At 38.2% G+C, this 12,561-nt stretch overlaps 1 protein-coding gene across 12 annotated transcripts in view; it reads left to right on the top strand.

Moving 5' to 3' along the window:
- Positions 1–12,002, top strand: part of SOCS6 (suppressor of cytokine signaling 6) — a 44,492-nt gene extending 32,490 nt beyond the window's left edge. For 9 of the 12 annotated variants that reach the window (XM_065585176.1, XM_005281477.5, XM_065585175.1 and 6 more), the window contains 2 exons: positions 2,670–2,799; positions 6,187–12,002. In XM_065585176.1, coding sequence (XP_065441248.1) covers positions 6,312–7,916 — 1,605 coding nt within the window. In that variant the 5' untranslated portion in view covers positions 2,670–2,799; positions 6,187–6,311 and the 3' untranslated portion in view covers positions 7,917–12,002. The remainder of the gene's footprint in view (positions 1–2,669; positions 2,800–6,186) is intronic. The other 3 variants (XM_008164416.4, XM_024102094.3, XM_065585177.1) reach the window with 1 other exon arrangement.
- The last annotated feature ends 559 nt before the right edge of the window (positions 12,003–12,561 follow it).

Here is a 12,561-nt window from a genome sequence, read left to right as displayed (position 1 = left end):
GAAGCACTGAAATATGTTACCTAGGGAAGTGGTGGAATCTCCTTCCTTAGAGGTTTTTAAGGTCAGGCTTGCCAAAACCCTGTCTGGGATGATTTAGTTGGTGTTAGTCTTGCTTTGAGCAGGAGGTAGGACTAGATGACATCCTGAGGTCCCTTCCAACCCTGATATTCTATGATTCTATGAATTCTTTAGCTTTCATGGTATATTTTAAATACAGCATAACCATAACGACTCCAATCAACGTGTTTCTGGAAAATAGATCCTGTCAAACTAACTTAATATCTGTTTTTTTATAAGATTACAAGACTGGTTGAAAAAGGCAGTAGTGTTAATATATTATACTTAGACATCTCTAAGGCATTTGACTTGGTACCACGTGACTTTTTAATTTTAAACTACACCCATACAGATTAACATGGCACACATTAAATGTATTTAAAGATGGCTAACTGTCAGGTCATGAAATGTAATTGTAAGCAGGGCTTTATCATCAAACAAGTGTGTTTCTAGCGGATTCCTGCAGGGATTGGTTCTTGGCCCTATCTTATTTAACATTTTTATCAGTGACCTAGAAGAATACAGAAAACCACCATTGATAAAGTTTGCAGATGACACAAAAACTATGGGCGTGGTAAATAATGAAGAGGATAGGTTGCTGATTCAGAGCGGTCTGGATCAGTGGTTCTCAAAGTAGGGCCGCCGCTTGTTCTGGGAAAGCCCCTGGTGGGCCGGGCCGGTTTGTTTACCTGCCGCATCCGCAGGTTCGGCCGATCGTGGCTCCCACTGGCCGTGGTTTGCTGCGGAACGGGCCGAGTGACGTGCTGGCCGTCCTTCCTGCAGCCCCCATTGGCCTGGAGCGGCAAACCGCGGCCAGTGGGAGCTGTGATCAGCCGAACCTGCGGACGCGGCAGGTAAACAAACTGGCCCGGCCCAGCCCGCCAGACAGTGGCGGATTAATAATTTTGCTGCCCCTAGGCCGGGAAATAATTGCCGCCCTGGCCCCGCCCTGACTCCACCCTTTTCCCGCCCCCATTCCAGCCCCCGCCCCAACTCCACCCCCTCCCTTCCCCTATTGGATCTCTTCCCCAAATCCCTGCCCCCGGCCCCGCCTCTTCCCCCAGCGCGAGGCGTTCCCCCTCCTCACCCCTCCTTCCCTGCTCCGCGAAACAGCTGTTTTGCGGCGCAAGCACTGGGAGGGGAGAGAAACAGGACGCGGCGGCACGCTTACAGAGGAGGCGGAGGTGAGCTGGAGCAGGGGGGCGGGGCGCGGAGGAGAGCTTCCGCCCCTGCAAATTTGCCACCCTAGGCCTAGGCCTTGTCGGCCTAGGCAATAATACGGCGCTGCCGCCAGGGGCTTTCCCGGAACAAGCAGTGGCCCTACTTTGAGAACCACTGGTCTGGATCACTTGGAGAACTTTGTTTAAGCAACCAATGTGCCTTTTAATACAGCCACTTTTAAAGAAACACATGTAAGAACAAACAGTGTAGGTCATGCTTACAAGATGGGGGACTCTCTCCCAGGAAGTAGTGATTCCAATACAGACTTGGGGGTCATGGTGGATAATATGCTGAACATGGGTGTGATGCTGTGACCAAAAGACCTAATTCAGTCCATAGATGTATTAGCGGAGGAATCTCAAGTAGGAGTAAGGCAGTTATATCACCTCTGTGTTTGGCATTGGTGCAACCACTGCTGGAATACTTTGTCCAATTTTGGGGTCCTCAATTCAAGAAGGATGTTGATAAATTCGATAGGGTTCAGCAAAGAGCCCTGAGAATGATTAAATGATTGGAAAACATGCCTTGCAGTGGTAAGACCCAACGAGTGCCATCTAGTCCATTTAACAAAGAGATAGTTCTAGTGACTTGTTCACAGTTTATAAATACCTGCATGGGGAAAAAAAATTGATAATGGGCTACTCAGTCTAGCAAACAAAGGTATAACAAGATCCAATGGCTGAAAGTTGAAACTAGACAAATTCAGGCTCGAAAAAGTTGCAGGTTTTTTTTTTTAAGTGACAGTAATTTAACCTTGGAACAATTTAACAATTTTTAAATCAAGATTGTATGTTTTTCTAAAATACATGATCTCGTTCAAACAGCAGGGAATTCCTATGGCTCGTTTTATACAGGTCAGGTTAGATCAGTGGTGGGCAACCTGTGGCCCGTCAGAGTAATCTGCTGGTGGGCTGTGAGACATTTTGTTTACACTGACTATCTATGTCGTCTTCTAAATTATGTTTGGTAAAAATCTGATTTTAAAATAAAAGTTTTTAGACTATGTGTTTCTTTTTCTTTCTTTCTTTGGTCCCTGGCTGTCTCCACTCTAATTTCATTTTGTCTGTCTAGCTTTCTACTTCCTTTGATCTCAAAGTATTCCTAAAATATTTATATTGTCCACTAGACTTTTTGGAACACCACTGCATAATTTACTGCATATTCACAGCAGCAGATATCTGCAGCAGACTTTTCTAGAGATCTTATTAAAATTGACTATGCAGGAGGTACTACTGAGAAAGCACTTCTGTACAGGGACTCAGCAGTACTATAATTCTTACAGAGTTCCAAATGAAGTTGTCCTGCTGGTGTTAACTGCTACTTTTATAACAAACGCTACGTCAAGATGCATTCCATGAAATAATACATATACTAATTTTTGTCATCCCTAGGTGGGAAAAATCTGTGCACGCAGAAGTGTCCCAATGAGTTCCTAAATGCTTCATTCCTTGCACATCTGTATGATGTCTGTACAGTTCTTTACTAACAGCCCTCAATATAAGGCCTACCTACTTCTCAGAGGTAAGCATTATTAGCAGTTTACATCTGGAAGAATTGAGACAGAGAGGGTAAGGGTGTGTCTACACTACAGAGGAACAGCTATTGGTTATGCAGGAATGCCACTCTAGTGCTGCAGTGTAAATGCTTCCTACAATGACAGAAAGGATCTTTCTATCTGTATGTTATTCCCTGATAACCAGAAACTTCTATGCTCAAACTCTGTTCACTATTTTTTTTTTAACATCATTTTAATAAAATTTTTAAATCCACCTCTCTGAGAAGTGGTAGCTAGGTTGACAGAAGAATTCATCCATTAACCTAGTTGCATCTATACTGTCGTTAGATCAACCTAACTGCGGTGTTGAGGGTGCCAAATTTTTCACAGCGCTGCGATGTAGCTAGGTCAATATAATTTTTAACTTAAACCAAGTCACTGGACTTCTCAATGCAGATGGTCCAGTATGTAATAGGACTTAATAAAAAGCCCATTGAAATCAATTTCAGTTAAATTCAATATTTCAGTTTAATTCAGTGGGCTTCAGGCCAGGACCATAGTTCATCTGATCATGTTGCTTGTTCATGGGTGAATAAACTAGTGCCCTGGGACATACCAAGGTTAATCCTGCACATGACTGCATAAGTTTTTATAACTTCAAGACATGACCATCATTCTCATGATATGCTTTATTAATCTGATAAATATATTCACTACCAAAAGTTGTAGACCTATAATCCAGAAGGTTTCTGTGCTAAAACATAGGGTTCACAGTTGCAATGGCAGATCTTTCTTTCTGGACTAGCATGAGAGAATATTGGCAGCTACAGCATTTTAAAATATAGCAGTGTCATTTTGTGACACAGTTCTCTTGTATTCTTTACAACAGGGATCGGCAACCTTTGGCCCACGGCCCGTCAGGGAAATCTGCTGGCGGGCCGGGACGGTTTGTTTTCCTGCAGCGTCTGCAGGTTCGGCTGATCGCAGTTCCCACTGGCCACGGTTTGCCGTTCCAGACCAATGGGGGCTGCGGGAAGTGGCCCTGCACATCCCTCAGCCCACGCCGCTTCCCAAAGTCCCCATTGGCCTGGAACGGCAAACCGCGGCCAGTGGGAACTGCGATCAGCCGAACCTGCAGACGCTGCAAGTAAACAAACCGGCCCGGCCCGCCAGCGGATTTCCCTGACGGGCCGCGTGCCAAAGGTTGCCGATCCCTGCTTTACAATACGGTAGTTACTTTAGTTTTATTTGATAATGTTGTAGTTTTCTCAAGATATGTTAGCCTGAAATTCCAAGGTAAGGTTCCATTTTGCAAAAATCCTCAAATAATCAGGAGTATGCTAATGCACAGTTTAAATCAATCCAAACAAGAACTACTCTGCTCCCACAGTGGCACTCAGAACCAAGAAAAATTCAGAGACGACCTTTTCCTCTCTTCCCACCGATTCCTTTAATTAAAGGCTTCAAAATTAATACTTTATTCTTAAACTTAGTGAAACTTTATCACAAAGTTTTTGTGGATGTGTATTGCCTGCTCTCACGGTGCTCCACGGGGGTCAAAGTTAAGGTAGTTTGGGTTATCGTACTCTGCATATGCATAATTTAAAATATGTTTGATTTTTGTAAAGTAGAACCTTAACTTACAATTTACAAACATTTTACAAACATTCTTAATGTTTGACAGTGGAGGAGGCAAGGAGAATTAAGAAATCCAGAAACTTAATGTGTAAATGCTGTAAATGATAGATTCATTGTGTTTTTTTGCTTGAGTATTTCCTTAGATTTAAAAAAAATGTTTAAGAATTGCTCAGTAGTAGAAGTACTTGTAAACCTTGGAAGCCAGTCATAGATCCAAGCCCTGTTGGAATGTAAACTGGACCAGACAGCCTCCCACTTCCATAAGTGGCTACCTCCTTCCTATTCCCCACGTTGGCCTTTTATTCTATATACAGCTTTCCCTCTCCCATGGCCCCAATGTAGTTTTCTATTGCTACTCCCTACTTTGCCACTCAATGAGTAATTCTGCTATGACAAACTCATTCTAATAAAAATGATACCATGCCATATCATTATGTATTTTACTCATATAAATATATAGGTATTTTCACGACAACACCTTTAAATATCTCTATAATTCCTACATGCACTCCCTCAGACCTGTGAAAGCTCCTTCTTAACATTGTCTCTCAAAGAAGTGAAATTTGATGTTGCTGGATGCACCTGTTTTAAAGAAATGACCCAAAAGGGAGTTGTGAGAACCTTTGAAAAGTGAATGAAAGGAATTTTTTGAAATGCCCATCTCTCTGAATTTCCTTGTTTGATTTGCCTTAAAAAAAAATAAATAAATAAAATAAAAAAAAGTTACCTTGTAATAAGATGTGAAGGAGACTGTTTTGTTATTGTTATTAATATTGTCTTATTATAACTTATAAGTTCAATTCTGTGAATGAAACTCTCATTTCACTCTTAACTACTGCTCCTTAATAACAAGAAAATGTTTTTCATGGTTATCTCTTCTTGTAGCCACCTGGTTTTTCTTAGTGTTCTTTAAATTAAAAGGCATTTTGAAGTGTGACAGAAATCCTGAAATTAATGTTTGGGCATGATCCTGCAGCTCCATTTGTAATCATTTATACCAAAAAATTAAGATTGGTTGTTAGTAACTGAGTGACTATAATTGTGGTACACAAATTATAAAGACATATAAAGAGAGGCATGTAGCTGTGCTGCTTGAGGAGGAGCCCTGGGAAAGAATTCTTTGGGTAGGGAGTAGGGGGGAAGTAACTTATTGTAGCCCTATACCTGGTGCCGCCCCTTGTACCATTTCATCTCAGTTGGGGGTAGTGGGAGAGGGAATGGAGTCAAGGCTCCACCTACTCCCCACTCCTCTCTGCCTACATACTCTTGGGGTGGGGAAAGAAGGAGAGAATAAGGGGTAGTATTGAGCAGGCACACCTTGCTCTCTCTGCTCTCCACCCCCCATGCCTGGACCTGGGATGTGGGAACCAAAGAGGCTGAGCGCACAGAGTGGGTGAAGGTCTCTTAGGGCTTGTCTACACAGGAAAATTTCTTCATGGCCATGTTAGGACCAGTCACAATCTAGCCCTGGAGTAGGAAGCTTGTTGTACCCATTATCATCCTCAACAATTAGTCAGCTTCCCCTGTGTTTGGGTTGGTCTTTCACATAGCAAAGGAGAGAGGAAAATTATATATAAAACTAAAAATTGATTTTAAAACCAGAACAACTGGCAGGCAACTCAAAAGCAGATGTTGTACTTTTAAGTCATTTCTTGAACTTGACTGGATTGTCTAAGTACAGCTTTGCATTCATTTGGTGCCCATCTCTTAAATACTGTAGTTTTCATTTAAAATGTTTCTTTTGTGAAGTTAAATGTCTTTTTATTTGTTTCCAGGAAATGGCTCTTGAAGTTAAATGAGACTGGATAAAATATATACATGAAGCAGAGGCTGCTCTACATGTGTTAAGGCTAAAATACCAGAAGAGTTTTTGATCAGCCAGACTTGGTAGCTTGTCATAATGAAGAAAATTAGTCTCAAAACAATTCGCAAGTCCTTTAACTTAAATAAAAGCAAAGAAGAAAGTGACTTTGTAGTGGTTCAGCAGCCATCATTAAGTGAATTTGGAAAAGATGACTCCTTGTTTGGCAGCTGCTACGGTAAAGATTTGGCTAGCTGTGAAGTTAACAGTGAAGATGAAAAAGGTGGCAAAAATAGATCAAAAAGTGAAAGCCTAATGGGTACTTTAAAAAGAAGGCTTTCAGCAAAACAAAAGCAGAAAGGGAAAGGCAGCACGCCATCTGTAAGCTCTGCTGATGACGATACCTTTTCTTCCTCATCTGCTCCAATAACCTTTAAAGATGTGAGAGCTCAAAGACCTCTAAGGTCCACATCCCTCCGTAACCACCATTACAGTCCAACACCATGGCCCCTTCGATCGACAAACTCAGAAGAGACTTGTATCAAAATGGAAGTGAAAGTCAAGGCCTTGGTCCACTCCTCTAACCCAAGCCCAGCACTGAATGGTGTTCGAAAGGACTTCCATGACTTGCAGTCAGATAGTGTGTTTCAAGAACAAAACAATACATTAAAAAGTACAGAATCCCAGAATGGGGACCTACATCTTCATATTGATGAACATGTGCCTGTAGTTATTGGACTAATGCCTCAGGACTACATTCAGTATACTGTGCCTTTAGATGAGGGAATGTATCCTTTGGAAGGATCACGTAGTTACTGTCTGGATAGTTCCTCACCCATGGAAGTTTCAACTGTTTCTTCTCAAGTGAGCGGAAATGCTTTTCATGAAGATGAGGGTCAGGTGGATCAAGATGTAGTTGTTGCTCCAGATATCTTTGTGGACCAGGCAGTGAATGGTTTGTTGATTGGTACCACAGGAGTCATGTTGCAAAGCCCAAGAGTTAATCACAGTGATGTCCCTCCACTCTCACCATTGCTACCTCCAATGCAGAATAGTCAAATCCAAAGGAACTTTAATGGACTGAATGGCACAGATGCCCATGTGGCTGAAAGTATGCGCTGCCATTTGAATTTTGATCCTAACTCTGCCCCAGGAGTTGGAAGAGTTTATGACTCTGTACAAAATAGTGGTCCTATGGTTGTGACGAGCCTCACAGAGGAACTGAAAAAACTTGCAAAACAAGGATGGTACTGGGGTCCTATCACACGTTGGGAGGCAGAGGGAAAGCTGGCGAATGTGCCCGATGGTTCATTTCTTGTTCGAGATAGCTCTGATGACCGTTATCTTTTAAGCCTGAGTTTTCGCTCCCATGGTAAAACTCTTCATACTAGAATTGAACATTCAAATGGTAGGTTTAGCTTTTATGAACAACCAGATGTGGAGGGACATACTTCTATTGTTGATCTAATTGAACATTCAATCAGGGACTCTGAAAATGGAGCTTTTTGCTATTCAAGGTCTCGATTGCCTGGATCTGCAACTTACCCGGTGAGATTGACAAACCCAGTATCTCGGTTTATGCAGGTGCGTTCCTTACAGTACTTGTGTCGTTTTGTTATACGTCAGTATACGAGAATAGACCTGATCCAGAAACTGCCTTTGCCAAACAAAATGAAGGATTATTTACAAGAAAAGCACTACTGAAAGCTTATGGGAATCTTGCATCTTGCACTTTGGGAACAAAAAAAAAAGATTGAAATACAGTTTACAAATTTTCATTGCTATCAAAATCTTTTGCTGCCATAACAATGTTTCATTTTTGTGTGTAAAGAAGGGTAATGCATCTTTTTTGTTTGTTTATGTTTGGTGTTTTTTGTTTGTTTGAGGGGGCTTTTTTTTTTTTTTTTTAAAAAGAATGATCACAAGGTTTTTAGAAGTGTGAAATAGCTATCTTTCATCAATGTGCAGAAAATAATCACAATGTGAATGATCAAATTCTCCTTAATTTCCCCAAGTGCTGCTATCCACTGTGATTTTTATGCATTGAGTGCATTTCATGTGTATTCAACCATAAGTAAAAGTGAAATGAAACTCGTAGAATGGAATTTTTGTCATCTTAAAATGGCCTATTTTATAAAGATAATTGTGGACAAAACATACAGGTAGATAAATTACAGAATTTAGGTATACAGTGAAAATGATTTTCCAGCATGCTAAATAAACATCTCCATAGAACTGCCCTAATTTAAAACTTATTAATTGATGTAGCTGTGTGATGGAATATAGTTATGCAGCATATCTTTGGAAACCTCCTTTCTCCTAAATGATTTCATAGTTTGTACTCGCTATTTTGCCTTTGAGAAATTGGGTTGAATTTTCTTTTTCTTGGAATTTCCTTATAATTTTTTCTTCTCCTTTTAAAAACAGCCTTTAAAAACAGTTTTGAAAAACAGTACAGAGCATCAATATGGAAATTGTAGTATTTAAAATTATGCTAAACATGGATTACTAATGATGATATTGTTGAAATTTTTTTTTACAAATCTCCCTAATTGTAGGAACTATCAATTAAAGTGGTAATGTGACAAGACTTCTGAAAACCAATTTCTACACTACAGTTGGTTTTTGGGTTCCACTCCCCCTTTTTCCTCTTGCATTTTGATATTTAGTATTTGATTCTGGGATTTTTTGGGGAGTAGGGGAGGGCTTAAACAAATGATCCCTAAGGCTGCATTTTTTTTAACCTTTGTATATTTGAAATTAGTAAGAGAAGGGGTTTTGGTTTAATACAGTGGCCACAGAAAAGGGCTTTGTTATTAACAGTCTCAGGCGCTGTCATGAAAATTGTCTGTTTTGACATAAAGGTATCATATCAATTTAGTAAATATTTCTAACATCTGACAAGGATAGTGGCATTTAAAAAGTCTATGGGGAGCCTGACCTTCTAAAAGAGATTTCTGAATTGGGAGACTGGGTCCTAGATTGCAAAGTTTTCCTTGTGCAATATTCATCATATTGGTTTTTCACTTTATAGCTATATTACATTTGTGCTTTCAATTTTAAAGATGACCATGACTAAATTTGTTTTTTTGTTTTGTTTTTAAATCAATGTTATATTTTTTAGCATGTCACCTTCTCCATCAGCAGTTGGTAGAAGTTGCAATTTAGTAAAGACCAACATAGAAAAAGGCTGGGATAAATCCTTTTTGGATCATTTTCTTCTGCTTATTATATCTAGCTTTTTTGCCCCCTGAAATGAGTTTGTAGCATTGGATACACTATTGCTGCAAAGTGCTACAGTAGCACTACATCTTGTGTTGCCTGAATTGATATGCTAAATTTATATATTTTTTTAATTTATTTTTTGGACCACAGTATTTAAAAAAAATAAAAAAATCAAAGGCAGATAAAGCCTGTCTGTTCTGAGGGATAGAGGATGATGATTTCTTCTTTTGTCCAATAATATTTTTAAACTTAAAAAAATATTCTCAGCAAAGTATATATGTTTAATTTGTTGTTTTTGCCATTCATATATATTTATGCAAGCTTGAATCCAGATTTCTCTCTTCTGGAGGTTTTTTCTTCTTCTTTGAATCAGGGCTACAAACTTTATTAAAAAAGGCACAATAATCTTATAGCATGGTACAGTGGTCTGATTCTATCTGAGGGGAGGACAGAGGAAATCATTTTTATGGAATATGAAACATACTTGTTAGGAATGAAACCTCTCACATTTTTTTCACTTTAAAAGTTCTTCTCCCACACAATCCAGAGGGACTGTACATTGTACAAAGTCTCTAGAATGGTGTAGTACATTAGGCAATGATATAAAATTAGTGAAATATATCCCAGTGTTTAACAAACTTAAAGATGCATTTAAAATATGCTGTGTGCATAAGTATTTAATGGACCTTGCATAAGGGCTTAAACATGTGAAACTCTAATATCCCAATTTCATTGCTGTATTCAGAAAATGTATATGAACTTGTGTGCTAAGTTTCTTTTCCATGTCTTCATTTATTTGTTTGGTCACCTATCAGAGTTGGTCACTTCTGAAATACTACTTTTGGTTAAATTCATCCAGTCCATTTTGAGTTGCCTTCCTTGCTATGTACTTTAATTGTAAACTTAGTAAAAGGCCCAGTTCTAATTGCCTCTTTTTGATGAGCTTTCCATAGGTTTGATTAAAAGGATCCTGACAAGTAATTTAGACCTAAGAGAAGACCTGCCTACAATTTTTTTGTAATCTGATGCTGTAATGTCCTAAATTTCAAATATTTTGAAATCCACCATTCTGTAAAGACAGATTTTTTTAAATGCTGCTGGATTCAGAATCTCTCTGTTTGATACTGAAGCAGTCTTCCAGTTAATAGAAGGAGCACAAATTAAGAAACCCTGTTTTGACAACATTGACTTATAGTTGCTTATTATAATGATTACTGTGACCGCGACAGTAATGTTGTTTAGTTACAAGGCAACTGAAAATTATTAAAGGGCAACAACTGTAGTCAGGAAAGACGGTCTTCGTTTGTGCTCCATAACAAATAGAGGAACAAAATCTGTGTTTGCCAAATGGAAGAAAACAAAAATGGTAGATTGAAAAAAGTTATTTTCAGGCCTTTAAAAGAAGATAAAGATTAAATAAAAATAAAATAAAAACAACTTAATTCTGTTCCTTTAAAGTAAAACAGTGTTTATTTTATTCAGCACAACAGTCAGAGTTGCAACTGAATTATTGGAAAATGTATTTGAGGATGAAACTTTGAAATAAAATTGATTTCTGAAGCTACAAGATGATGATGGAAGTTATTGGTGACACTGGCTGGTTAACTAATTAGAAGAATAAAACTACAGCTTGTATTTTGATACTATGTCAGAAAGTTTTTTTTCTGATTCTTACAACTGTGTTAATTGAAGTTAATTGAACAGCAAAATTGAAGTTTATTTATATTCTTTGGTCAGGTTGCAGGTCCCTTATGCTGCTGATGACATAAATCAATACCATCTTTTTTATCAAGATGGCTTCCACCATTAGTAGCCTTAGAAATGCTATTATTAATTAGAAATTTTATTTTCAAATATATACATTTCATATTCTGATCATGCTAAGAGGTGCTTTTATATGAACATTGACTGCTGGGCTAATCAAAATATGATCCATTTTTCTTTTCTGCATTTCATAATGAGTGAATTATGGATATGTAAATTAAATCATAATACCAGCAATATATTGCCTGTGATTCCAGTAAGGAATGGTTCTCAGTTACATAATTTTTAAATTCTAAGCTTAATGATGGGTACAATATTGATTGCCAATCTTATTTCTTTTAATACTTTTTAAAATTCTACAAAGAAAAATATTAAAAACCATTCTTTATTAATAGACATGGGATAGTTAATAGCTCATAATATCACAAAATATTATGGAGTTTGCTGTATCTGGAAAGTGTTCTAAACCCTACACACGGATAATGAAAAAAATTCTTACAGAATTTTGTATTAATACATGTTGGGTTAAAGAATTTTATAGTGGTGATGGAGTGCCATGAAATTAATACTTGCAATCCAGATTGCTGTAGTTTACATTTTTCTGTATGTTTCAAGCTAGGTGTGCGTTATTTGTACTAAGCACACCACAGAATGAATTATCCAAAGTCCATTGATTTTAATGTGTTTTGGTTTGTAAACAAAATTATAGTAATTTCTTGCACATTTTTGAAAAATAATTGTATAAGGATTTATGTATCTGCTTCTAGATACAGTGTGTAAATAAAAATTTCATTCACAAAAGAATCTGTGGAGTATTCAATTAACAAAATGAAATCCTGAAGCAAATATTGAATTGGGGAGGGGGGGGGTGATAGCTGACTTAGCTCAACATCTCACTGATACTGATGTATCATTTGCTTGCCATCAGAATATAGCTGCAATTTTTCCTGCTACTAACTCTCCTAACAAAGTGCTTGTATCTCTGGCTATCATTTTTGCTTTCCAGAATGTTGCCAGTATATAATTAAAATGTGCTGTCTATTGAGCATTCACACACGCACACTTTAGATCGCTTTTGCTATCACTGTTTCCTGTAGTTGTGCTGCTTTTTATGTTTTAGCATAAACACTCCAAAAAAGCCTGCCTTGAAAGGTGCTATGCCTTTTTTTTTCTTTCTAAAAAAAGTGAGAGTTCATAATTTTCAGGAAAGCCATCAAGTAGTTGGAGTGTGAGCTCCAAAATTGAAGTTAAAAATGTACAAAATACATAATCACTAGTTTATTGGGTGCTATTTTGGTTAAATTAAGGTAGTAGGATGTTTTCAAGTCAGGGAATACGTACATAATTCCAGAAATATTAC

Source organism: Chrysemys picta, chromosome 2 (assembly GCF_011386835.1).
Source record: "Chrysemys picta bellii isolate R12L10 chromosome 2, ASM1138683v2, whole genome shotgun sequence".
Classification (NCBI taxonomy): Eukaryota; Metazoa; Chordata; order Testudines; family Emydidae; genus Chrysemys; species Chrysemys picta.
This window is presented reverse-complemented; position numbering and strand designations above follow the sequence as displayed.